The 27,404-nt window shown below is 41.8% G+C and overlaps 2 protein-coding genes and 1 long non-coding RNA gene across 4 annotated transcripts; 2 read left to right on the top strand and 1 right to left on the bottom strand.

Moving 5' to 3' along the window:
* Nucleotides 1-1,827: 1,827 nt before the first annotated feature.
* Nucleotides 1,828-26,455, bottom strand: RTF2 (replication termination factor 2). 2 transcript variants are annotated; one of them, XM_041478385.1, is made up of 9 exons: nt 26,335-26,455; nt 25,810-25,904; nt 25,059-25,152; nt 24,190-24,329; nt 22,986-23,064; nt 8,095-8,208; nt 5,227-5,284; nt 5,044-5,136; nt 1,828-3,516 (listed from the first exon to the last, which is right to left on the bottom strand). In XM_041478385.1, the coding sequence occupies exons 1-9, from the start codon at nt 26,401-26,403 to the stop codon at nt 3,335-3,337; spliced, it is 924 nt and encodes a 307-aa protein (XP_041334319.1). In that variant the 5' UTR covers nt 26,404-26,455; the 3' UTR covers nt 1,828-3,334. The 2 variants fall into 2 exon arrangements, with proteins under 2 accessions (XP_041334319.1, XP_041334321.1); XM_041478387.1 differs by lacking the exons at nt 1,828-3,516; nt 5,044-5,136; nt 5,227-5,284; nt 8,095-8,208 and adding an exon at nt 18,983-19,469.
* LOC121359444 lies at nt 11,520-16,248 on the top strand. The gene is made up of 3 exons (XR_005956044.1): nt 11,520-11,997; nt 15,359-15,662; nt 16,158-16,248. It is a non-coding gene; the product is annotated as an uncharacterized LOC121359444 (long non-coding RNA).
* Nucleotides 16,982-18,831, top strand: LOC121359442 (beta-1,3-galactosyl-O-glycosyl-glycoprotein beta-1,6-N-acetylglucosaminyltransferase 7-like). The gene is made up of 2 exons (XM_041478384.1): nt 16,982-17,982; nt 18,385-18,831. Exons 1-2 carry the CDS (start codon nt 17,010-17,012, stop codon nt 18,537-18,539), a joined length of 1,128 nt encoding a protein of 375 aa, XP_041334318.1. The 5' UTR covers nt 16,982-17,009; the 3' UTR covers nt 18,540-18,831.
* Nucleotides 26,456-27,404: the final 949 nt, after the last annotated feature.

The following is a 27,404-nucleotide window of genomic DNA, read 5'->3' on the forward strand; positions in this document are numbered from 1 at the left end:
AGAGGAAAATGAGAGGAAAAAAAAGGAAAAACTGGGTGGAAAAAGCAGCAAAGCAGTCAGAGCTGAACACTTCTGCAAGAGGAAGGGGTTTCTCCACCAGTGAGCCCCCGACTTTTGAGAAAACCTCTCAGAGATCCCACACAAAGGCTGGGTTCTGCTGGATGTGTCACAAAGAGCTGGCAGGGAAACATTTTCAAAAGAGAATTTCATTTTACTCAAAGCCATAATGAAACCGGTTCTCTCCCCAATGAGATCTGTGGTCAGTCTGTAAATTGAATTCTGTCACTGACCTGGAAGAGATCCTTGAATCCACACGAAGCTCAGTGCCTGATAAAGCCACAGCTCTGACGTTGGCAGCAGCACCTCCCCAGGATCTGGGCCCTTGGATGGGGATTTAAATTAAAACCCTGGTTTACAGGCAGAGCTGCAGATGGATTTGGATTCCATCCCTCTTACTCATTTTGAAGCTTGGTTAAGTTTGAAGCACAGAAAAAAACCCAACTCAATTATAATTTCTAGCTGTCAGGAAGGAATTCTATCAGCTCCATCCTCCAGAAGGAAACCCACACTGTCTAGCAGTAATCAGTTCCATTTGTGACCCTCCCAACAAAACCCTTTTTGTCTGTGATTTGTATTCAGCTTAGGACACGCTGATTTCAGACCCTCTGTGGATTGTAATGTCTAAACAGCCTTTTTATTTTTAAATGCAACCAAGAAACTATTTGGCAGGGTCTGAATCTGAAGGAAAATCTCCCAACTGCACTGGGGTCTGGGCTCACAGCAAGGCAGGACACTCACAGACAACTCTGTTTGTTCAGTTCAGCTAAGAATAGGACATTAGTAAGAAATATTTTAATCTATCAGGCATCATGTTTTGAAGGGAATTTTCAGCTTTTTTGGCCAATTTGAGTGGCATGTGATGATCTCATGGTGTGGCAGCTGGAGAACAAATGAAGCTGCAGCTCTGAGCACGGAGGATGGGCTGGGTGTGGGAACTCCCTCAGGTTTTGGGATCCAGAGGCACCAGTGTGGAAAGGACTGAGGCTGTCCCATGCCAGCCAGGCAGCTCCAGGATGGGGGTTCAGGACACAGAACCTTCCCTTGTGCACACCTGGGCCAGTTTCACCACCACTGTGAGAAGGAATTTGCTGCATTTCAATCCAATCCCCAAATTCCACACCAAAAAACAGCCCCCAATTATACAATTGGCACTAATTGGATTCTTTTTTGAGCTTTTCAGAAGAGAGGCCAAGGCTTGAACAGCATGGAAACAAAACTGTCCCATGAATTCCCCAGAAGAGCATTCCCCTGGATGCAGTGCTGCCAGAGACTCACGTGGCATCTCCAAAAACACAGATTTCAGATTCTAAGGCTTCTGCAGTTTTCAACTTTCACCAGCATTCAAATTCACCTACATTAAAAGAAAATTAAATTGCCCTCTCCAACAAAAAGCAAACCACAACAAAGCAAACATCCTGCAGCAAAATATTCCCTTGAATCCATTAAAAAGTGCCAAGTCAACATTGCAGTGCCCGCTGCCCATCCCGGGCTGCCAACAGCACAAGTGGCACTTTGGGCTCCTCCTTGCCACCAGCTGTGGCTAGAACAGGCCAGAAATATTTCATATTCCAACCACATTTCATATTCCACATGCTGGCAATATCTCACCTTCCTTCCCAGCTGGAGCTCTGCAAAGGGAAGGAAAAGCCCCCACTGCAAACACTTCCACAAACTATAAATGTTTTAAGGTGGGGATGGTGGAATATTGGGCACAACCCTGGCAGCGAGGCAGAGCATGAGCTGATGAACTCAGGGGTACAGGAAGAATTAGGCAGGAATTTGTTTTAATAGATGAGCAGAGCAGAAGAAAAAAGGAGTCACTATTATGGCCCAGTGGGCAGGAAAACCTGGGCACAACAGCTTGGAGTCTGCCTGATTTATCACTAACAAAGAGAAGTAAACTGAATATTTGTGTTTCTCTGTGTATTTTTAGCAAAGTATTAGCTAAATCAAAAGCATTAAATTAATTGCCTTTAGGATTTATAACTGCTGAAAGTAAAAGAAAAAAGAAAAATGCAGTCCTGTAGAACACCAACAGGATTTTAACATGTATAGTCAAACAGAATTAAACTGCAAATAAAAGCTCTACTATGGGACACCTTTAGTGCAGAAATGTCATTATCTGTAAGCAACAAATAATAAAGGATCAAAATGAAAAGAATACAGAAGAAGGAGAACAAAGCTGATCCCCAGCCATGCATACCAAATGTGCCTGAGTGCTTCCTGGAAGCTGCAGCAAACCTCAAACTGTTTGATGTGCTCACATCTCTGGGAAACAAAAAATTCTTACCACCATATAAATTCTACAGCAAACCAATTTTTAATTATACCTATCAAAATAATAATAAAATCCCAGCAGTTTCATTCAAGCTGTTTGAATCATGGAGACCACCTATGCAAATATGAACACAGCATTTGAATCTCCAGGTAACTACTGCCAATTATAAATGGAGACACTTTTAAAATTATATTACAAGGATAATTAATCATTTTCACACACAAAGGTAACAAGGTAATATCATGCAGTGGTTTTTAAAGCCTCCTACTTTCTGCATTTCTATTCTGGTCGGTTTGTGCCAAGATTAGAAAAGCAGATTTCAATTTTAAAAGAGGGAGGGAGGAAAGTGAAAAACTTCCAGCCTTCCCTCTGGTCATTCCATGTGGGTATCACGGGATTGAAACATTAACAAGGGAATATTCTGCTGGCAGAAACAGGCTACAACAATATGGACAAGGATGTTGCACAAACATTTTCTTGACTGTGCTATCATCTACTCTGTCAAAAGGTAAATTATTTGAAAATACCTGCAGAACCTTTTAGAAATATAGAGTTCTATTGAGGGCCCAGTTAGCTTGACAAAAAAAAAGGCATTATTTCTATTTTTGCTGTCAGAGGGTTTGAATTCTGTAGTAATACAATGAAAACTGTAATTACACAATTATTTTGTGGCACAAATCAACAGAGGAGGAGAGCAGGAACTTCTCCTCTCCTCCTGAGGACACTGTGACTGAGGACAACACCCAACTGGGAGGAGAAAAGGAGAATTTTTGTGCAAAAATTCCAACATTTCAGAACAAAATCTGCTGCTACAACATGGATTCTGCTGATCTGCTTCTGATTTACCAGAAGCTGCAGCTGACACAGGCTCACCAGCTAGGAACAGCTTTGCAACCAGCTTACAAACAGCAACTGCAGCCAGGACCAGAGTTCTGCAGCAGAGCTGGACAGAGAGAGCCAAGGGGAGGAGAGGAGCCATGGGTGCTCCTCATTGTTTCAGAAATAGTAAGCTGTGTGAGTAACCCAGTTGGAACACTCCTCCTTGGAGCGTTTTGCTGAGCTGTGAGTTGTAAAAATAGATTTGTAAGCCTCAGACTTGTCCTCGCTGTCTGCAATGGATCTCTTGGTGGTGGAAGGAGCTTTATTGACTTTTCCTGGGACTGATGGGTTTCCATTCTCTGAGGGGAAAAAGGAACAGAATGAAGCACGACAGCTTACAGTGGATATAGGTATTTAAATAAAGACGAAAAACAGTGTTTGAAAATGAAAATATACACATTTTTCAGCTCTCTCATAAATATCTCCCATAACTAGATGCAACAGCTTTTAGAATTCACACTCAAAATACATTTAGAAATCTTGAGAGAGGAATTTTGCATATCTCTTGCACTGCAATTCAGTACTGATAATATTTATTCCTCCAAGTGAAAAATGGCTGAGCTCTCTTTAGCAGCATGAAAGCCCCCAGCAGCCTGCAGTATTGTTTGGAAATCAGCTCTCAAATGCCAAAAACTGAACTTGTGCCACACCTTTCCCCAGGGAATCCCTCTGCTCCCTTCGTTCTTTGCAAAGTTACGACCAAAAACAATGCTCTGCATCATTTGGTGTCTGTAGTGGGGAAATGCCCATCCTCTGTTCCTCATACCATTTTTCTCAGGGTATTTTATCTACTGCTGCATAAAAATCCCTTTTTTTTTTTTACTATTTCATCTCCTAAGTTGCAGAATGGTGTCTGAAAAAGCCAAGTCTCTGGTGCAGAGAAATGAATGCAGAAATTCAACATCCTGAGTCAAACTCAGGCACAGGGGTTCCCAAGAATTGTGTGTGCAACCCCAAATCCTCACAGAATTGTGAGTGCAACCCCAAATCCTCACAGAATTGTGAGTGCAACCCTAAATCCTCACAGAACTGTGTGTGCAACCCCAAATCCTCACAGAATTGTGTGTGCAACCCCAACAGAAACAGTTTCAAAAGGTACTTTTTTTTTTTTACATCCTCAGAAAAATAAAAAAAAATCATTAATATTATTAGAATTATGAGGTTGCTCAACATCCAGGAGCAATTCCCATCATCTGGGATGAAGTATTTTAATTTAGAAGTTTCTCCTGTATAAAAGCAGACAGTAGAGGGCAGGTCAGGCATTGCTGATGGAATTTCAGCTTCTCCCAGTTTATCTACAGATCATCATTCTCAGATTCTTCAAATTATTCTGATTTTTTAAGGCACAGGGTTTAATTCTTCCCACAGAAACCTCAGAATGACTTTAAAAATGTACCCATGCTGTTTGAAAATATCAGTCTGGGGACATTAAATAGCAGATTAAATATAAACTAAAGAGAAGGCACCATTCTTTGGGTTTAAGGGCTGCTGTAGGTTCATCAGTTCATCCTAAAGTTCTATTCCAGTGTTCCCAAGGACACACAGCAAATCAGCAGGTAAAACAGGATTAAAGTTAAATAATCAGGGTTTTTAAACAAAATTCATCCAAATAAAGTGCCATAACATAGTTTTTGATCAACTGTACATCAAGAAACTGCAAATTCTCTTCCACTACATCACAGCCAGGAAAACAGACACAGCAAACCCATGAGTGTGCAAATAAGAATCTCTAATCTCATTAAGCCAGGTTCCCAACTTAAAGCAATATTACAATGACATAAAAAAGCAAATCTGGTTCCCTTTTCACATCAGGATTAACCACCAACCTGAACTTTTGGTGAAGATTATCTGCCTGTTCTCCCCAGAGCTGGAATTGACACAATCCTTTCCACTCTTAGCTTTCGAAGGACCAGGAGAATCTAAAAAATAAAAAAAAAAAAACACCCAGAAAAATGGAATCCTGACAGCTTCAAGACTCAGAAGGTGACACAGAATTTGGAGAATATTACCTGCAGAAGGCTCTTGCTGAGAAGCTGCTGCTGCTGCAGTCTTGCCTTTCTTTGATTTCTGAAACAACACAAGCAGAAATCTGTAACAGACTGAAAGGAGATAAAACTCCCAACTCATATTTGATAGTTGAATTCAGAACATTTTTATTTCTTACCCATCAGAACTCTTACTTCCACATTTTTTGTATTATTTTTACATGGAATAAAGAATAATCTTGAGAACCCCGCAGTTACATTAAAGAAAACTATGCAGGACAAAATTGGATTTGTCTGGATTTAATATTTTGGTTTGTATACTTTCAAAGGGGGGTGTGTTATTCTCATTAACTGATCATCTGAACCCACCCAGCAGGACAGTAAATTGCACAACATTAATAACACACAATTAGTTGTAATAAATAAAGATGTTTTTCAATAAAAATGTCAGAAGAATCTGGAATCTTGTATCCACTCAATTTTGTTTAGTCCATTAAAAAATCCCTCCTGGGTACCTGCCAGTAACTGGACCCTTAGCTGCAGGATTGCTTGGGAAGAAAAGATGCAAACAGTTAATCTAACTTTTTAAAAAGCATCTGTGCAGCTGATTTTCCAAATTAATTTATGTTTGTACAGATTAAGAAACAGAAAAAACAAGAAGAGTCCCATTACTGGCTTTGATTACATAAAAAGAAAGATGCATTAGAACAGTCATTAGCATTATTCTCACTGGATACATTCTGAATTGTGAACACGTTCTAAGACAGCTGCACAAACTCCAAGAAAATAAATACATTTAACTCCGTTCTAAAGCTCAGGAGAGCCCCTGCTGTGATGTAGAGTTAAAAATGTCACAGCAAATGTTGCTGCAAAGCTGACCCAGGAGGGGGTGGCAGAGGATCAGGGCTCTGCCTGCAAACCTGGCTCTGCTGGAGTCAAACCATGGAAAGGTTTGGGTGGGCAGGACCTTAAAGCTCAGCCCATCCAACCTTCCACAGCCCGGGCCCTGTCCTTCTGTCCTCTGGAAAACCCCAGTGCAGGGGATTCCCATCTTTAGCTACAGGTGGATTTCCAAAGCAAAGCTATTTCCCAGATGTTTGTAACTTCATGGAATATAGAGTAACTTCATGCATAAATTCACCCAGCAGAATACAGACTGGAGAGATTTCAGTAAGGGCACAGTGACAGCTGAGCCTGAATCATTTTTTATCCTGGCCCCAGGTGCATCTTCCTGATGCTTTATTTCATGGGGATAAATAAAAGGGGTTTGTGCTTCCTGCCCCAAACGGGAAGGGAAGGGAAGGGAAGGGAAGGGAAGGGAAGGGAAGGGAAGGGAAGCAGTGCCAGAAGTGGGAATTGTGCTGTCACTGGGACTGGGGCTCCCAGGCTCAGATGTGCAGGGACAGCAGAGCTGCTTCCAGCTGCAGGGACCAGCTGGGGCACCAAGGTCACCACCTGAGGCTGAGAGATTTGCAAATCCTATCCTGTAATTCTCCACTAACCAAACAAATCCCATTTGCATCTTCCCCCAGGGCACAGAGCCCCGGTGTCCTTTTGTGCTGTCGCCTGAAGCCACTGTCACCTAACTGCCCTGCACATTCAGGCACTTTGCTGAAATTGTGGGCAGCATTACCTTCCAGAGTATTCAAAATTATTTGCTCCAAAGTTACAGGTGCTTTGTTAGGGCCCTTTTCTAAAGAAAACCAATGCAACCAACCACTCACTCATCTGCTGAGATCTGCAACAGTCTAGCAACAAATTATAATTTTTTTTTTTTCACCCCAACTTTTAACTACCAAGTACTGAGGGGAAAAAAAAGAAAAAACCCCTCTGAATAGACACCATGAGATTATCACTCTTATGCCAGAAGCCATCAGACATGAGATGCAGAGACTATGAAAAACAGGAAACAGAGCAGCAGGATTTTTATGGAAAAGCATCCTTTTGATGTATTGCCCAGGCCCAGTGATGCTGCACTGGCACAGAAGAATAAAGCCCCTGTGATGAGAAGGAATCATATGCTCCCCAGCAAGTAAACAAGCATTAGTTTGAAAACAAACCAGGGAGATATTTGCATGGCAAAATCAAGGGATGAAACCTCCATCTCAAGTCTCAGAGGCTGAAAGCATCAGATTTATGATTTATGATTTATGCTCCTGAGATCCAGCTAAGCCTGAGCACCCTGAACTGAGTCAGCACTAAAGATTTGCTTGCTTTGGCATCCTCCAGGGAGCTCAGGGCAAAACAGCAGTGCTGACAAAATCCCCAAATGCAGAAGTGTCATTTGACAGCTCAGCAGCACAGAACAGCTCCCAGCTCACAGGGCAGAGCTGCAAGGATTTCATTTCCACTGCATTTTACCTGGGCACACAGAAAAATGCAAAAGCCTCAACAGCATGGTGGGAATTAGGGGAGCAGTGATTGCTGAGGACGGGGAGAACCACAAAACATGATCAATTTCCACACTCTCACAGCCCAGGAATGCACAGAACCCAACATCCTGTTTCTGACAGAGGCCAATAAAAGACATTTTATTTTATAAGATCAAAAAACTGATGCCACCATCAGGAACTGCCACAAGAAATAGAGGGATGATGTAGCTCATTACTAGAATGAATTAATTTCAAGAAAACCCTGAAATATTGCTGCAAGAGTCGATTTTACCCATTTTGAGTGCACAAGGTCAGGAGAAAGTTCAGGATCTACAACTTCAAGACGTTATTGGTCAAATACACACAAAAAACTCCATTGCTTTTCAAAGTAGTGTTTAAATACAGCACAGCTCATGGAGTAAATTCCTCCATCTTTATAAAGATCAGCAAATCTAAGAGCAGATTCCTTGCAGACAAGAATTCTTCCAATTTTATAATAAATAATGTATAAAAATCTTACCTTTTCTAATTTACTTTTAAGTCTTCTTTCCTCCATCCTTTTCTTCAGAATTTCCACATCCTCTTTATTACCATTAAGGACAATCACATCTTCCTCTTGAAAGGGAACTCCACACTTCATGAAAGAAAAGAAAGGACAAAATTGCATATTTCTTTTTCTGTCTCCTATAAACAACACTCTGAACTAATTCTTTTACTTGTGTATTTTCTGTTCATGGTTTCCTTGTTCTACTGGCACAAATGTACCTGAAAGTATTCCTAATTAGAATCTACTCAATTTACTGAACCCCACGGCTAAAACCCAGAAGTATTTCTGATTTTTAGTCATGAATGCATTTGATTAAGACCTGGATGCCATTCTGCTCTTGAATTTGTCTTTCACCTCAGTGAGATAAGAAACAACAACTGATGGGAGCAAAGGTGTTATTCCTCCACATGTGGAACAGACAGCAAATTTTTCTCTTCAACTGGTAGACAGGAAAACATGAAGGGGCTTTTTTGTTTGGGTTTGTTTGTTTGTTTTGATTTTACTGTGGGAATAAAAAGGAGTCATAAAAGCAGAATAATTCATTACCCTTGCCTTGCTGCCTCACTGGATTGTATCACAGAGACCATACCCTTATCTGATTTATCAAACACTCCCAAGTTTCCAACTACTTTCATAAATTAATCTGGATAATGGCTGTAATGTGCTCTGTGTACCTCCACATTTGTTTCATGGTTGAAGGCACAGATGTTTTCCTGTGCACATTTGCAATCATTTGATGTACCAGCCCATTGACCATGATGTTTTCTTGTCTAAGATCTCAACTTGCTTTTTTTTGCTTTATTTGTTTTGGCGTTTTGTTGTTGTTGTTATTTTTTGGGTTTTTTTGTTTGCTTGTTTTTGTTTTGTTTTTTTTTTTTTTTTTGTGTTATTTTGTTAAATGCAGCAGCTTTCTATTAATCTGCAAGATTAATTTATAATCCTGCCTCTGCCATTACTCTTCTTTTTTTTAAACAAAGGTTTAGAAAGGTTACTCATGTATTTGCAGTGGAAATTAAATAAATGAAAGGACATATGGGCAGGACTTTGCCCGAGTACTGAGCACAGCTTCAGAAATGAACCTGAGATTGAGAGGAGAAACAGGGGCTGGAGAGAGGCACAGCAGGCAGGAGGAGCATAAATCACACCCAAAAAATGGGGGAGTAGCCCATATTTTTCCATTTCTACTCAATCAGAAATCCCAGCCTGGTGTGACCTCACACTTGGGAGTGAGAAGGCTCCAAAATCAAGAATTTCAGTCTCCATGCTGAGGCAGGAGCTGGCAGCTGACTTGGTTCTAAAGCAGCCCCACAAATTCCTTTACAGAAGCCCCACAATTTCTAGGGTGGTTCCTAACACAGCATTTTTTCAAACATACTTTGTCAGCAGACTCTAATTTCATTAAATGTTGCATTTTAAAAGAGCAAGCAAATCCAAGGCTCCCATCTGGAAAACACAGACAGAATTGTTCAAAACTGAGAAGTATTTACAAGAACCAAGGAAATGAAGACAGTGCTCTTTCCATTCCCTGAAAAAAAAATTTTTGCCATGACAACATTGGATTATGTCAGAGACTATACCCTTCCAAACATCTTAATGAGATAAAAAGCAGAAAGAAGTTTCAGTTCTGCAAATTCAGATGTTTCTTCCTTCAGATTAATTAAGGTCTTGGGGAAAATGTTTGTTTTATTATATCACAGAATCTCCTCTGCTGTACCTTGTTTATCTTGGGCCTTTAAATACAGATGAAGGTACCTCCTGTAGTTCTTAGCACCTTGAGTAGAGGACATTCCTAAATGACATATTTTTTGTCCTTCTTAAAGTATAAAATACAGGATTTTAAAACTAGTAATGAACTCTTAATTTGACTTCCTGAATTCTAGAGTTTACAGTTTCAGCTGCCTAAGACAAGAGTTGTACATTATTTCTTGCTGTAAACTACAAGGACACATTTATTTCTTTTTATGGCATCTAAAATGTAGTCCTGTCCAGTTTATTTGTATTACATTAAGACTCCAGTCTTAATGCAATACAAATAAACAACAGGCAAATATGTTTTCATATCTAAATATTTACACCAGTGTTACAGTCTGACGTCTTCAGAGAAACCTAAAGGCTCTTTCTCTCATTTTAACAGTGAATTCCTGCAGTCCTCCTGAACATGACCATTACCAGGAAATGCACAATTGCCACCAGGATATGGGACATGGATGGCCAAGAGTGTCCCTCTTCAAACATTTAGGAGGAGGATTAAACACCCATGGACCATCTCACTGTTCACCTCCCAGCCACACAAGCTCATGTATTAAAGATTATTCTTGCTTGCCACAGTTAAGTAAAACTTGTTTTAAGAGAGAATTTTCCAGAGGTTTAGCCATTAAAAGTTCAGGAGTGTAAGATTTGCTGAACATGTTTTTTCACATTGTCAGCCAACCCAGACATGCAATGGGTCAGGGAGTAAAGGACAACTTGGGAGCAGTGGAAATTCCCCACCTAGTGATTCACAGAATGTGAACTTCCACTCAGGAGCTACAGCATCTACTTCCAAACCAAGAAAAAGCCTCAATTTACAGAGTTTCTCTTAAAAATCAGAGATAATTTTGTACCTGTCATACCTGCAGCTGTGCCTTAACTTTGAGGTTTTCTCTCTGTTTATTTCTCACCAACATGGTATTTTTATCAGGATGTTTCCTCCCAATCCCAGCACATTTAAGCTGAACTTTCCATTTATTAAAGAACCTTTAACAGGCTGTAACAGCAAAGACTGTGTGTGTGAAGGATGGTTCAAAGCAATCTGCTCCACAGCAGGTACTGTACAGTACAGCGCTTTTCTGGCACCAGAGAACACATAGGGTTAACACCTCCGTGTGCATTTCTGCCGGGGGTTCATTTCACACAGACTTTTATAATTTTAAATTCTGGCGTCTGCCCTTGTATGTTTGCTTATCTAAAAGTTAGAGTTTGAAGGGCTGGGGTCTTACAGAACTTGTGGTTTCTTTATCTCAGGGCTCCAACCACGGCACACGGTTCTACCACACGCATTCATCACTTTACTGCTACAAGACCTACATTCTGTTTACAGCTGTAATTTATTATTATTATGTCCTTCTGTTTCCTATCCATTACCAACATGTTTTTCTAGCTTTTTTGTATCAGCTCTTCTTATTTTCCTCCTTTGCTTACAGAAGCCTTCAGACACAGCAGCCACACTTAAACCTCTTCCTTATCTCCTCACCCACCAGGGCCAGACCCTGTTTTGCAGAAGTGCCAGCAGTTCCATTCAAACCCTTTTTTCTTATCTCCTCGGCCTGCTCGGAGCTTGATCCCCATTTTGCAGAGGTGGATACATTTATAAGAGGCACTCACATTTAATTACTTTGTTAACTTACGCCTTAATTCTTCCTAACTTCCGCTAAGCTGCTTCTCCCAAGTGAGGTCTGTGCCTCAAGCAGATCTCTCATTTATTTTCTTTTCAGCTCCTAGCCACTGGAAATGCCCGGCAGCAGCAATTCCCTGCTGGAACTGGAAAGTTTCGGCAGGCGAACAGTTAAGGGCAGGGGGAGGAGGAGGAGGAGGAGGAAGAGGAGGAGGCAGGTCCCAGTGCTCCCACTTCTCCATCGCAGCTCAGGGGCTCAGCTGAGGTGTGAGGGGGGCACAGCGTTGCTCCCTCTCCTCGGCAATATTCCCTGACATCCCCGGCAGCCGAAGCCTTGGCAGGGAAGGCAGGAGCGGCATTCCCGGGACAGCAATGCGGGCGGGATGCGGGGCTCCCGTTAATGGTTAACGGCGGCGCCACCGGCCCCGTGAAGGACAATGAGCCCCGCGTCCAGCTCCGCTCGCCTCGGCTGCGCCGCCGAGCCCCGGCTGCCTCTGCTCCAGGTAAGGCTGCGTCGCCTACAGCGCAGCACGTCCGTGCTTTTTCCTTATGCCAACTGGTCATTTTACTGAGGAAACACGCAAATCTGCAGTCAGGTTAATTTTTTTTCCCCCCTCCTCTGGATGGAGGTCATTAGTACTAATTGTCTTACAGAAATCACAGTTGCCATCCCCTGGCTGAGCCTGCACCAGGTAAGGCTGCATTGCCTACATCGCAGCACGCAGGTTCCTCCTTTTTCCTTATGCCAACTGGTCATTTTACTGAGGAAACACGCAAATCTGCAGTCAGGTTAATTTTTTTCCCCCCCTTCTCTGGATGGAGGTCATTAGTACTAATTGTCTTACAAAAATCACAGTTGCCATCCCCTGGCTGAGCCTGCACCAGGTAAGGCTGCATCACCTACATTGCAGCACGCAAGTCTTGCTTTTTCCTTATACCAACTGGTCATTTTATTGAGGAAACATGCAAATCTACAGTCAGATTAATTTTTTCCCCTTCTTTACGTTGTGATGGATGCACAGAAGGAGGATGGAGGTCATTAGTAGTAATTGTGTGATAAAAATCACAGCTGCCGTGCCCTGGCTGAGCCTGGACCAGGTAAGGCTGCATTGCCTACATCGCAGCACGCAGGTTCCTCCTTTTTCCTTATGCCAACTGGTCATTTTACTGAGGAAACACGCAAATCTGCAGTCAGGTTAATTTTTTTCCCCCCTTCTCTGGATGGAGGTCATTAGTACTAATTGTCTTACAGAAATCACAGTTGCCATCCCCTGGCTGAGCCTGCACCAGGTAAGGCTGCAGCACTTTCATCGGAGCACGCAGGTTCCTCCTTTTTCCTTATGCCAACTGGTCATTTTACTGAGGAAACACGCAAATCTGCAGTCAGGTTAATTTTTTTTCCTCCTTCTTGACGTTTTGATGGATGCACAGAGGGAGGATGGAGGTCATTAATACTAATTATCTTATAAAAATCACAGTTGCCATCCCGGGGCTGAGCCTGGACCAGGTAAGGCTGCATCACCTACATCACCTACGTTGTGATGGATGCACAGAAGGATGGAGGTCATTAGTACTAATTGTATTGTAAAAACCACAACTTATTTTTTTACAGCTCTAGAACTAAGGGTTTAAATAGCTTTCAATGTTTTTATTTTAAATAGCTTTCATTGTTTTTGTTTTAAGTTACTATGAGCAAAGACGAACGTTAAAACTTAATAAATTTGCTGTATATGCAAATTATGCAGTGTTTTTAAATAATTATTTAAATAACTGGGTTTGATGGTGAAATGTTTTTACTCAATGCATCTCAAAGTCCAGAAGCAGACTCCATGTCCTGACCCCCTTTTAAACAAAAAACAAAGCAATGGAAAAAGCATTTAAAATAACTGATTTTAACATTTTTTAATGATTGAATTAAGTCTTCCCTTGTTTATAAAATGTCTACATGAATGCCTGCATAAATACCTTTCAAACAGAAAAAAATTAGCTATAAAAAAGTTGAAATAAGTATTTAATGCTTTTTCAGCATTTCATTAGAAGATGAAGCAATCCCAAGTCATTTGTCTCACTAAATTACGAGGTCATTCAAAGCAAACTTGATCTAAACTTTAATATTAAGCAAAAGCAAAGAGCACAGAGAAACCAGAATGTTTCAAGGTGCAGTCCTAAATGCAATGGCAGGAGAAACAGCAAAAAGCAAAAGGAGTTGTTACTGCAAAACAGTGTGTGCTAATGGGGTCTCCATGAGCTGAGCTGACTTTCACAGGCTTTTTCCAGGCATCATCATAATTCCCCTTTCCTCTAGAGTTTACTTTGTTAATTGAGATGGAGCATCTTAGGCTTACAACAATTTTCTGTTAAGCAATGTCCTTAAAAGCATCCACAGAGGTGCTTGAAAATCCCTGCTTTTTTTTCTTTTTTTTCCAAGAATGCCACACGCTACTCGCAGGAGATTTAAAAATTCATACAGCTTCATCCTCCAGATTTAGAAAACCTGTGCATAACGTAAGAAATGCTGAGTTTCAGAGACATTGTGCTAATAGAAAGTACTTGTCATAGCACTCTTACATAATAAGACTCAAGGGCAAGACAGTCCCAGCAGGATCATTATGGACAGTGGACATTCCCAACGGGATCTCTTGCTCCTCAAGGGCAGCAGGAAATTTGGGATAATAATCTTTCCAACAGATAGGGCTGAGAGGATCCTGTTAAACAACAAATTTCATATCCAGTGGCACTGACAGCTGCAATTCCAGCTCTAAATCTGGTACCAAAAAGCTTTCATTCCATAATGTCCTCACGAGGCTGAAAGATGTCAAATTCTGTTCTTGCAGTTGCCCATAAACATGTTAACACTGGAGAGGAATTGCTGCCTCTTACCTGATTATGGGGTGTTTGTGTACTTTTATGCTGCCATAAAAATACAATTTCTAGATGTCACACAGTCCAGTAGGAAAAAATCCATGGTAAGCACTTAACAGCCTGAAACAGCCCCAGAAGCTATTACTTGAAGGGTAATAAAAATTCAGGTGTATGAAACATGCAGCTTACAGCTTGACTCCCTAGAATTACACTTTGCAACCTGTCCAAAATGTATTTAAAGAAAAAAACCTGCCAAGCACCCTCATTCTGGACAGGTTCAGAGAATATTCCAAGTTGGAATGGACCCACAAGGATCACTGAGTTCAGCCCCCAGGTAAGTGATCTGTACAGGGACTGAACCCACAATCTTGGTGTTAAGATGTTTTATATTTAATCAGGTATAAAATCCTAAATATTTTTACAGCTGCCTGCTGTTTTTAGTGTAATTCTTATATTCAGAATGAAACTTCCCCGTGACACAGCAGAGATCTTGTGATGTTCAATAATTCAGAGGAATCTCAATGTTCCTCTTGCCACTAATTCCCTCAGAATAAAGAGTTTGTCCAAGTCCAGCTCTGTTAGAACCCTAGTTGCTAAGAATTTTAAACTTTCTGTACTATCAGACACTAACCCCCGAGAGAACACTACATTTAACCTGAAGCCATAAGGAAAGCTTCCAAAATTAAATAATAGATTCTAAGTGTGTAGTTGGAATAGAAGTGTGTAATCTCACATAGTAGAAAACTTAAAATGTAAAGTTTTAGAATATAGTAATATATATATAAAGCAAAATAGAAGTTTTAGAGCAGAAGCTAGTCCTTCACCTTCTTCTTCACAAGTTTAAGTAGTATTGTGTAATTAGGGCTCCACAGAAATCAGTGTTTCCCCAATTCCAGCCCTTGGGTATGTACATCATGGTCCTCACAGAAACCCCTCTGGGCTCTGGCACAGGAGGGATTGAATTTCATTTTTAATGCAAAAATCCTGCTTTTCACCTTGCAGTGGCACCCCTGCTCTCCTGCTTTCTGCACAGCATCCAAAGGTTGACACGGACTTGATTTGCTGCAGTTTTTTGCTCAGATGGATGGAAGGCTCCCATCAAGGTTGTTTACCCACTAAATGGATCCCTGAGGAGCTCCAAGGCAAAAAGATTCTCCTGGGAGCTGATTCCCTCCTGTTTTTCTTTGAGCTGCCTGAAGAACATCCCAGGAAAATGGAGGAGCCCTGCACCTAACAGCCAGCTCTGCTTTCTGGAATGCTCAGTGGGAAGGAGGCACCATTCCAGCATGAAATCCAGTGCATACCAGTAAGGACCAGAAGATAAATACATTCTTTCCCAACAGACTAATAAGATCTTAAAAATGTGGGAATATGGAGGATCCCTTCCCTCGGTTCAATTTGTTTTCTTAATGCTTTTTGAATTTTATGTCTCGTTGGTGCTTTAACTACAATGCTCTCTTTATTTTCAAGCTTTTAAGGGAGATACTGATTTTTTTTTATTAAAAAGAAGTATTTTCCACTTTGTAATGAAAAACTCGAGCTTTCTAACCACAGCAGCATTCCTCTAATGAAACTGTCTTTATAAAAGTCTATTTTTCTCTGTTCCTGTGTAAAGCTAAATACTTCATGATTTTGACAGCTGCTAAATGTAAAATATTTCAAAGTGAATTGCAAACTCTGTTTAAAAAAATCATTGAATGAAAGAAGAGAAATTTAACTACCTTTAAATTAAAATATTTTAAAAATTAACTATTAAGCTTAATGGCAGTTGATGCACCTTCTCCTTGATATTTTTCTCTAGAATTTTAATACCAAGTGCTTCAAGGATAAAGACTTCATGTAATTGCTGTGGGATTCACACTGCTGCCTCAATCTTCTGACTGTTCAACAAGGCAAAGGTAAGGAAAAGACCACAATGGAAAAACTCCTGTGCTAATACTGCTGTAAATTGGTTATCTCAGAATGCCAGTACTGGCAGTTGTGTGCTTATCTCAGGGTATGCACAAATACCAAAAATAAGAAATGAGTTTTGTCCCCTTGTTCGGTTTTCCAAAGCTCAAATACAAAGATGTCGGGAGAAAATGGAAGAAAAAAAAAATCAGAGTCAGAAACATTAGCTGACTTTATAAGGATAAAACCCAGTGTATTTCGTGGATTACGTTTTAGCCTCTTCCTTCTGTTTATTTAATAAATTTTCTGTTGATTTAATTTACTGAATTCTGATCCTCTGGCAGAACTTCAAGTTTTCCAGGCCTTGAGGAAATCTCAGCAGCAGCTGCTCCTGAGCACTCACTTCTTCCCTGGGCTCACCTCTGAGCACAGGAATCTCCCACCTGAGGGGCTGAGACCCCTTGGTCAAGCAGTAAAGAATTCAAAGCCATTTTGGGTCCTTTTGTATCATTCTGAGATCATTTTGTGCTGGAAAGACAAAATTCCTGCCTTGCAGCTCTGCATTCCCAGGGCTGAGTGCACTCAGTGTGGGCACACACAGTTCCTCCTGGTAGTAATCCCAACATTTATAAATGCAGCACTAACAGGACATCACTTAAAAAAAATAAACAGAAAGGTTCTTTCCCTCTGTTTCACTTTTCCTTTCAGATGATCTGAATGTTTAACTGGACTATGATAAGAAGACAGGATCTGGAAGTAAAAGATGAACCCACTTCATGCAAAGAAATCAAGATTTTTAGTGTGTGTTGCTGTCTGTATGTTCATCTACACCTTCATTTACCTAAAGGTTCCACTTTATGAGTCAGATGAGCAAAAATTCCGTGTCAAAAGAGCAGAGTGTGGTTTTTACCCAGATGAACTTTGCTCTGCTCTTTTTGTGGGGAAACCTGCAGCATTTAGAATTGGAAACTTTTGTCAGAAGTCCTTCCAGCCCAAAGCCCTCAGCTGCATTCAGACTTCCTGCAGCTGCTCCACAGTCCTGAAGACTTTGCATTTTATCACCAGACCACTGTCAGAGGAAGAAGGAAATTTCTCCTTGGCATACATTATTACAATTCACAAGGAACTGGAAATGTTTGTGAGGCTGCTAAGAGCTATTTATATGCCTCAGAATATTTACTGCATCCACATTGATGAAAAGTCATCCAGAGATTATAAAACTGCTGTACAGAACATCGTTAACTGCTTTGAAAATATTTTTATTTCCTCCAAAAGAGAGCACGTTGTTTATGGAGGGTTTTCAAGATTACAAGCTGATATTAATTGCATGAGAGACCTCGTTAACTCCAGAGTTCAGTGGAATTATGTTATTAATCTGTGTGGTCAAGATTACCCCTTGAAAACAAACAAAGAAATCATAGAATACATAAAAAGTAAATGGAATGGTAAAAATATCACTCCTGGGATAGTGCAGCCCCTGCATGTGAAGCACAGGACAGAGGTCAGCTACAGGGAGTACGTGCATTCTGGAGTGCCATACGTGTACCCAGCAAAGGTCAGGAAAGCTCAGCCCCCACACAACCTGACCATCTATTTTGGCAGTGCCTATTACATCCTCACCAAGGGCTTTGTGGAGTTCACACTGAGTGATGCCCGGGCTAAAGCTCTGCTGGAGTGGTCCAGGGACACCTACAGCCCTGATGAGCACTACTGGGTCACCCTCAATCGTTTACCTGGTAAGTGTTTGGCATTTCTGCCACAAATAACCCCAGCAGGGCAGGGAGAGGCTGCGAGCTCGGAGATGAATGGCTCTGAATTGCAGAAATAAAAGTAATTTCTTCAGCTTTGCTGAAGCCACATCTGGTGGCTGAGAAACAAAGCTTGATAGCAGGAAATTACTACTTCAGTGCAGAGCAGGAATTGGAAAAATTCTAGTTAAAAAGAAGTTTTTGCTGCATGAAAGCTTTTGCTCTGAAGAAATTTTAAAAAGTGGTAATACTGAGAATGATATCTGTTCTTATGACATAAATATCTGCAAATAAATACTTAATGTGACTGCAGTTAAGAAGTGTCCAGCAGTGAAAATTTTCCCTGTAATAAGTAGTACAGAATCTTATCAGAGCCTTTTGTTTTTAAAGATGCTCCAGGGGCTACACCCAATGCAGGCTGGCAAGGAGACCTAAGAGCCATTAAATGGAAAGATCAAGAAGGGCTTTCACACAAAGGCTGCAAAGGTAACGTGAATTTTGATCATGAACTTAAATTTGATTCACTGGTAAGCATTAATTGGTGATTATGTATTATTTAAACCAGCTATTAAATGAGCTTCGGTGGTCATATATAATATTTTGGAAGCATTAAATAAAACAAGGCACCCTATAAATTACTGCACTATATCCAATTGAAGAGATTTTGAGATATGTGTTATATTAATTTATTAGTTACATATTTGATGTATTTTGAGATGAGCAGAGTATCCACACACTGACAACCCTTCTTTCAGTCCCTAATTACCAATGCACTAATTTGATCACTTCTCGGTGGAGGGGCTTTACCTGACAAGGATGTTTGTCAGGAACTTTCATCAACATTGGCTTAAATCCCTTCAATTTGAACAACAATAAGAAAGAATAGTGCTGACCACATGGCAAGCATACAGAAATAATTAAAATCCCTAAGTGTGCAGGCTGAGCCCGGGTGTGATTGAGCAAGGAATCCCAGTAGGAGCTCAGAACATCTGATGCCCAACTACAAGATTTTATTAAGCAGAGCAACATGGCAGGGAAGCAGCTGGAAGTAACAAACATCTATTTATGTAAAACATTTTAAATGTCTTTATAATATTGTGCCATTATCCTCCAGCTTGATTTCTATGCAGAAATCCAAAGGTGCAAAACTCTTTTTAAAAAACGCTTCCGTTCATCTTCCCGCTGCTGCCACGCCTCTCCAATTTATCTCTGCAGGTCATTACGTCAGAGACATCTGCATTTATGGCCTGGGGGATCTGCAGTGGATCATTGAATCCCCTCATCTGTTTGCCAACAAGTTTGAGGCTGCCAGGAACCCGCTGGCGCTGGAGTGCCTGGAGCGGCGGCTGCGGCTCAAGGTGCTGCGCCAGGCTCAGGTGCCCGTGGAGCAGCACTGGCGCCTGCAGGAGCACAGCCACTTCAACATGCAGCTGGACGTGTGAGCTCAGCCCTCTGCCCTGCAGATGTGCAGCGTCCTGGCAGGAAACAGCAGAAAATGTGGGTATTTACAGGCACAGCTTCGCTCTGGGCGCCGAGGGTAAAGCACAGTCCCGCACCCCCTAAATAAACGGGTTTGATTTATTCTGGTGGCAATGGGGTCATTCCCAAAGAATGTCTGAATTCAAGGGGGAAAGTTCATCATCCATTAAGTGACTTATTAGCTGGAAAGTCAATATTCCTCATGTCCACAGCCAAAGCATGAAAATAATAAAATGGAAGCAGTGACTGAACAAAGATAAAATATGGAGAAACAACAAATTAAAGTCATGGCCACTGAATGTCCCGTGAAATGTTTTGAATAATGAAGTTGATAGTAAAATTTCAGAGCTTGTACATAAGTGACAACCAGTTTATGACACAGCCCATGCCACTGGTTGTTTTTGTTTCCCATGGCCAGCCACATCCCTAATTTCATTTTGTAGCATGGCAACATCACTGCAGCCCTTCCCAGGCTTTGCTCCTAATAACAGAAGGATCCTGGAACACATGTTTATCTCCAAGTCTCTGTTCTGAGTCTCTGCAGGAGTTTAGGGCAAGGAGACAGGGAAGATTTGAGGCCAGGGATTGCAGGAAAACTGAGCAAAAAGCCATTTTTCAAACGTTTTTCCATCCCTGACTGAGAGAAGCAAAGAGCCTGCAGCAAGTGCAGTAACACCTGGAGAACTCACTTGATTAAAAACTGCAAATTATAAATAGAAATTAAATAAATAAATATAAAAAATATATATAAATTAAAAAAAATAAATATAAATAAAATATAAATTTAAAAAGGAGCAATTTCAATGCAATCTTCAATATGCACCCAAAACATCCCTGAGTTTTTGCAAGAAAACTGGCTACAGATTGAGCCTATTCCCAAAGAAATCAAATCACCCAACAACAGGACATGAAAGTTTCTTATTCCAAACTTATTCCCTGGTTGCTGGAACTTTCCTCCTCATTTTCCCACAAATGTTTATTGGAAACATCATTTCTTGCACATGAACTTTAACCTAAAGAAAGGCCATCTGGTCCCTATTTATTTACAAACTCAACCCAAAGGCCTGTGCTTGGTTTCATGGATAATCCAGGACTTATCCTGTGGCTAAATATTGCTGGAGATGCTTTTTTTATGGAGGGAAATAAAGCTAAAAAAGAAAGGAAAATAAAAGCCAGGCACATGTTCATGCTGAGCTTGTTGAGAGCCTCTCTCCAAACCATTACTGAAGCTAATGGGTGTCTGGCAGGTACTAATCACAGCAATATTCATAATTAATTTCTCTCCAGTCCACTGTGGGGCACTGCCAGCATTTATCCACTCCATGATGTCTTTTAAAAGGGGAATGGAAGGTTCCTTATTGCCATCATTGCAGCAAATCCAGTCTCCAGCTTTCAGCCCTGGCACCACCACACAGAACAATTGTTGTACATCATTTCCAAATTGAATTAAAATGAAAAGTTCAATAGCCAGGCACTGTATATCATGGGCTCCTTTTGCAGAAATTGAACCAGGCAAAAAACCTGCACAAAAAAGCCTCTGAAAATACAATTCTTATATGACTTAAGCCATGTCAGCTTAAGAATTTCTTTGCAGCATGACCTTCTTTGCTTAAAGGATTTTGGATTTGAAACAAAATTTTAGGAAAATCATCATTAAACCATTCTCAAGTAATAAATAGTATTCAACTCATTACTGTGATTACCATGACCACATCACCTTGAAACACACATGAAAAGCCTTTATGAATTCTGTGTTATTATGTTAAAGAGTTGATCAATCACAACTTTCAGACCTCAGCAAATATTTGTTAATTTGGTGCCCTAAGAGCAGAAAGTGCCAAAGTGACCCTGGAACCACTGCTGCACACCCAGCTCTGGATCTGACAGCCACAGGCATAAAATCTGTTTCAGAAAGCTTCATATCTAAATTAAACCTGGGGTTAAGTGTTTGATATGGCACAGAGCTTCAGAGTTTGGGCACTAGTTCAAGTCTGTGTTTACTTGACTCTGAAAACAGGTCCAAAATAAACTCTGAAGTGATCCAAGAAAGTACATTTTAAATGTAATCTTGTCCTTAACTTTCAAAGTGACCCCCAGAAGGACTTCCAGCACCAATCCCATAACCTCTGTCCTGTCCCCACACCACTCCCAGCATATTTTACATCCACAGGAACTTCTCAGAGAGACAGCTTCCAAATTAAAGCATGATTTTAATGCTGCTAATTAGTGCTTTGGACATAAACTGTGAGATACCACAAAGCAACCTCTTCTCTCTGCTCCTGTTCAGAAGAGTTTTACTCCCCTTTTTGGTTCTGAAGGAGAACAGCACCAGAACAGACCCAAAATCTGCCAAATCACTCTCTGACCTTACTCTGTGTGTTTTCTCAGCTGGTCACCATTGTCTTTGTGCATCAAAACCCAGCCATGAGAGACTAAATATTATATCCATTTAATTATTTCTAGAAGAATCTTTCTGAATATTGTGAAGAATTTCCAGCTGCATGTTAAATACTCATTACTGAAAAAAAGCCAGGGAAAAATATGTGAGATTCATTTTGTTTTTATCAAATTATCACACTGGCCAAACCATGGACAAAACATCTCATTCCTGCACTTTCTGCTCTGGTTACATCCATCCATCAACAAAAATTTAGATGCAAATAAAAAAACCTCATTAAAAATAAATGATTATCTGCCAAGAGGAAACAAAGCCATTAGGACAGAACAAAATGAGCACTGAAAGCAGCAATATGAGATTAAACCTTACAATATTCAACAATTTACCAAGACAAAAGTGTTTCTTCCCAGGTCTTGTTTAATATAAATATACTCCATGTTTTATCCAATATCAGGGTGTTCAGAGAAATTAAATAACTGCCCTAGTGGGGCAACTCTCACCACAAATCTTGCTGATAATGAAAGTAGTGATAGGAAAAAAGGGTATTTGCTCATTTTATCATTGTTCTTAGCTACAGAAAAACCTTTACAATGAGATCAGCTATGTGAAATTGTCAGTATTTTCTACAATAATTTATAGAACTGCTGAGAATTCTACAAAGTTGGCCCCAACCAAAAATAAAGAAAAAAGCAACACCCAATGTCCTTCAAAAATACAAACCATAACCTGAACTTACAACCAGTTTAACCATAGAACAGGTACTGATAAAACACAAGCCATGTGCATTCAGGAAGAAAAAATTACCAATCAAACAAAACCCCCAACCCAAACCAATCACCCTTTAAAAAACTGAAATTAGTACCAAATATTGGGAAAAAAGCAGTTACTGCCAAATCACACTCTGAGAACAAAACTACTCATTTTTATAGTTATTTAGAATAATTTTTTTTAATTAAAAAACCATGAAGAAACACTTGAGGCCATCATGGAACAGAACTTTCACAAGTTCAGTTTCAATTTGCATGCTGAGATAAAAACTCCCTTTTTATAGCAGTGAATGCAATTATATAAACATGCACGTGGCCCAGCTGCTTCCACAGCTGGCAAAACTCACCTTGTGACAAACTTCTGCTTTAATTTCCTTGAGAGCACGCTCAGAGAACACACAGCCACAGTTTCTCAGGAAGCAAAACCTTCCAAGAAAAGACAACACACAATAATTTTAAGAAATCTAGGAGAGATCTGTGCACTGCTGGCAGGTCACAGCCCACCTGCTTTACAAGTTCTTGCATCTAATCAAACTATCAGCATAGTTAAGTGTGTAATTCATTTATTATTAATTTGCACAATGCAAAAAATGAATGAAAAGTATTGGCTACATTAAACCACAACAGGTATTTTGGTTTTTTATGTTGAGTATCTCCTGGCTAATCCCTCTCTGGAGGAAGAAATTCTTTGCAACCATTAAGCTGTGAACTCCTCATCTCTCAGGTGACAAAGGAGCTGCTGCTCTGCCCAAACCAGGCTGTGAGGAAATCCCCTGCCCCAGAGCAGTAAAATACAGATTTACTGCAGGGTTGGGACAGAGAATCCATCTCCAGTCTGATCCTAACACAGGGAGAGACAGAACGTGAGGAAAGGCTGGCAGAGCTGGGATTGTTCACCTGGGCTGGAGAAGCTCTGGGGTGAGCTCAGTGTGGCCTTGCAGGGCCTGAAGGAGCTGCAGGAAAGATGGAGAGAGGATTTCCAAGGGATGGAGGGACAGCACACAGGGAATGGCTCCAAACTGCCAGAGGGCAGGCATGGATGGGATATTGGGGAGGAATATTCTTGCCCAGAGCAGCTGTGGCTGCCCCTGGATCCCTGGCAGTGCCCAAGGCCAGGTGGGATGAAGCTTGGAGCCCCCTGGGACAGTGGAAGGTGTCCTTGCCCATGGCAGGGGTGGCACTGGAGGAGCTTTAAGGTCCCTCCCAACCCAAATCAATCCATGATTCCAACTGCTTGATGTGAATCCAAGGGAGGTCACATCTCATCTCCTGTGCTCCACCCCCCAAACAACCTTTAGATACTTTTTCTCTGCCAACATTTCCCCCTACTCCTTCATTACACATCTTAATTTATTCAAGAACAGGCTAACTCTTATCTTTCCTCTTAAATATACCACGAAAGAACACCCAGAAGCCTCTTGAACTATGAAAGTTCAAGCCTGAAAGCTGACAGCCAGACAGATATTCCCCCCAAGCCCTGGGTCAGCACATCATTTCCACTTCCCAGGCAGTTTCCCTGCCCTGTGTGCAGTTTGCAGCCCCAGCCCTGACCTGTGCCTGCCGTTCATCTCCAGCCCCACCACGGGGCAGATGAAGCGTGCAGCCTGCAGGTCATCGTACTTGTCCCCCTTGATGCTCTCCTTGTCCCCACACCAGGCTGGGTTGTCCACCAGCTGCAGCTCTGTCACGTTCTACAAAGGAAAAACACAAACCTGCATCAGGAACAGAGTGGCCAGCAGGACAGGGAGGTCAGTGCTCCCCTTGCTGGGCACTGCTGAGGGCACACCTCGAGTGCTGTGTCCAGCTCTGGGTCCCCCAATTTAGGAAGGACATGGAAAGGCTGGAAAGTGTCCAGAACACAAACCCTGTGAGGAAGCACTGAGGGAGCTGGGGGTGCTCACCTGGAGAAAAGGAGACTCAGGGGTGCCCTCATCACTCTGCACAGCTCCTGAGAGGTGCCTGTGCTCAGCTGGGCTGGGCTCTGTCTCCAGGCACTGACACAACCAGAGCACACAGCCTCCAGCTGCACCAAGGGAATACAGGCTGGATAGCAGGAAAAGGTTTTTAGGGAAAGGGTGATAAAGTTCTGGAATGGCTGCCCGGGGAGGTGGTGCAGTCACCATCCCTGGGGGTGATTAACAAAGCCTGGATGTGGCACTGGGGGCCAGGCTCTGGCTGAGCTGGACTCAGAGATCTGGAAGGTCTCTCCCAAGCCAGGGATTCTGTGATTCTGTGAAACCTTAAGCTTTTTCCCCGAGATTTTTGAGCCATGAAAACAATCCTTAACATTGCTGCCACTGTGTTTTGTTGTTTAAACACTTCAATCCATAGTGGGAGCATGAGCAAATAGAGATTTTACAGCATGACTCAGGGATTGAACATCTGATTTTAACCTCTCACATCAAACACAACCTGTTTACCTTAATGCTCTTGATGTGGGATGCAGATTCCATGGGGGTTTTATCAGGGGATTTGTCCAACAAATATTCAATGATGGCATCTTTGTTGTACAGCCTGGAACAGAAAAACACCAGTGGTTATATTGGCTTGCCATAGCGTTTTGTATTTGTAATTTTATATTTATCATTTTAATAATAATTTGCTTTTATAGCTTATATTTAATAAATTTAATATATTAATGTATTGCAATAGAATTAATATATTAACTTTATTAATTATTAAATTATTGATATAATTAATATATTAAATTGAATTTAAATATATTTTGTATTTATATTATTTAATTCTGTATTTATAATTTTATACGTTTAATTGAGCATATATTTATCTAATTAATTTTAATATACTAATATAATGTTATAATATATTACATCATATTATTGATAGCTAATACATCTCATTAAATTTTATTAATATATTTTAAATTTTTAATATTTAATGTTGTATATATAATTCTAGATCTATAATTTCAATTTATTTAATATTTTCATATTGAATTATTTCAATATATTCAAATTAATTTTGTATTATTTAATTTTATATTTAGAATTTTAATGTATAATTTAAATTGATTTCATATTTTGATATGGGATTAATAGAATATATTTTATATATAGATAACAAATAATTTTATCCTATTAAATTTTGTATTTAGAATTTATATTTCTATTTCTGTTTTAGCTCCTGAGGTGGCCATGGCAGCACTCCCACCTGCCCAGCTCACAGGCCACGATGGGTGGACGCAGCTTCTCCTGGCTCAGGGCACAGTAGAACCACCTGGCCACCAGCTCAGCCACTTTGTCAACCTGGAGGGGAAAAAACCCTCATTAGTTACAAAATCTGTAAATTATTTAAGCAAAAAATCAGCTCACACTTGAAGCACTGGGGTTTCTTACCAAACCTGCTTCGTGCACTCGGATAATTCACAAAACAGCTCCAGCCAAAGACTTTGGTAAAATTCCTGATGCATTCTCCAACCCTCCCTGGGCAGTTCCAATTGTTCCCAGCCCGGCCCCGTTCCCAGCCCCTCTCTCCCAGCCCGCAGCGCTCTCGGGGCTGCAGTGAGCCCAGGGCAGGCCCCGGCCCTTGGCCTCGCTGAACTTCCCGTCCAAGCCCCCGCACAGGACACAGGCCCCGCCCTGAGCCGCCACCAGCGCCACCCTAACACAGGGCCCCCGGGCCGGGGCTCCCCCTCCCCGCAGCCCTATATCCATCACAGATCCTCCCCCCCCGGACCTTCTCGACTTTGCGGGGCCCCTTGACCAGCTCGTGCCGCTTGGGGATGGTGCCGCCATCGCATCCCATGGCGCTTCCGGGTTCTCCTTCTCTGCGCACTTCCGGGTACGCCGAGCCACTTCCGGCGCACTACAATGACGCTATTGCCTAGCAACGATCACTTAGCAGCGATTACTGTTGCTTAGCAACGGTTGGCTGGGGGCGTGGTCATGGCTCTCGGGCGGGGCGCGGCGGGCGAGCCCATCGCGCCGGGACCGGGGGCGCAAGGAACGTACCAACTCAGCGGGGGGGGAGGAGGGCGTTCCCAGCGGCCTTCCCGCCCCTTTCCCGCAGGTCTATCCCTGGTTTTTATGAGGAAATCCCCCGGGATATCCATTTTGGGAGGATTTCCGGCCAAACGAGGCTCTCCCGAGGCGGTGCGGGCTGGTGGGGGCGCTGAGGAGGCGCGTCCCGCCCTCAGCTCTGTCACGGACAGCACAGGAGCGAGTTTGCTCCACAGAATTCCCGGTGGGATGCGAGCGCTGCCCCGAGTGTGATGTGGCGGTGATAGTGACCCATATCGGCGATAAATCACCCCGAAAACACGGGGGTGACAAGGAGAACGATGCTGAGGGGGCAGCGGGTCCCCGGGCTGCTCACGCCGTGATTGTCCCTTGTGAGGGCGGACACCCAGCAAAGGCCGGGCCTTGCAGCCGTAAAATAAATTAATTCGCAGAACTAATTACAATTAGCGCGGGTGTAGCCGCGCGAGGCCGCAGTGTCTTTGTCACACCCAGAAATTTTTATGTCCAGAAAATTGGGGGATAAAGTTAAAAACCTGCACAGGCCAAGGCTCTGAGGGCTGGGCTGGAGCCCAGAGCAGGAATTCCAGCAGGGAATAACATCACCTGTCCGGCTGCCCAAAGCTGTGCACCTTTAGGGACCGAAATAAATGGGATTCCAGCAGGGAATAACATCACCTGTCCAGCTGCCCAAAGCTCTGCACCTCTAGTGACCAAAATAAATGGAATTCCAGCAGGGAATAACATCACCTGTCCAGCTGCCCAAAGCTCTGTACCTTTAGGGACTGA

The sequence above is a fragment of the Pyrgilauda ruficollis genome, unplaced genomic scaffold, assembly GCF_017590135.1.
Source record: "Pyrgilauda ruficollis isolate IOZ18807 unplaced genomic scaffold, ASM1759013v1 scaffold45, whole genome shotgun sequence".
Taxonomy (NCBI): domain Eukaryota; kingdom Metazoa; phylum Chordata; class Aves; order Passeriformes; family Passeridae; genus Pyrgilauda; species Pyrgilauda ruficollis.

Bases quoted from the DNA above. Each gene is read 5' to 3' on its own strand.
- RTF2 (XM_041478385.1), bottom strand. From the start codon at position 26,403: ATGGGATGCGATGGCGGCACCATCCCCAAGCGGCACGAGCTGGTCAAG. The intron at 23,065-24,189 runs GTCAGGGCTGGG...TTTTCTTGGAAG, and splicing joins GAGATGAACGGCAGGCACAG to GTTTTGCTTCCTGAGAAACT. The intron at 3,517-5,043 runs GTTGGTGGTTAA...TTTTCCCCTCAG, and splicing joins AATCTTCACCAAAAGTTCAG to AGAATGGAAACCCATCAGTC.
- LOC121359442 (XM_041478384.1), top strand. From the start codon at position 17,010: ATGAACCCACTTCATGCAAAGAAATCAAGATTTTTAGTGTGTGTTGCT. The intron at 17,983-18,384 runs GTAAGTGTTTGG...TTGTTTTTAAAG, and splicing joins CACCCTCAATCGTTTACCTG to ATGCTCCAGGGGCTACACCC.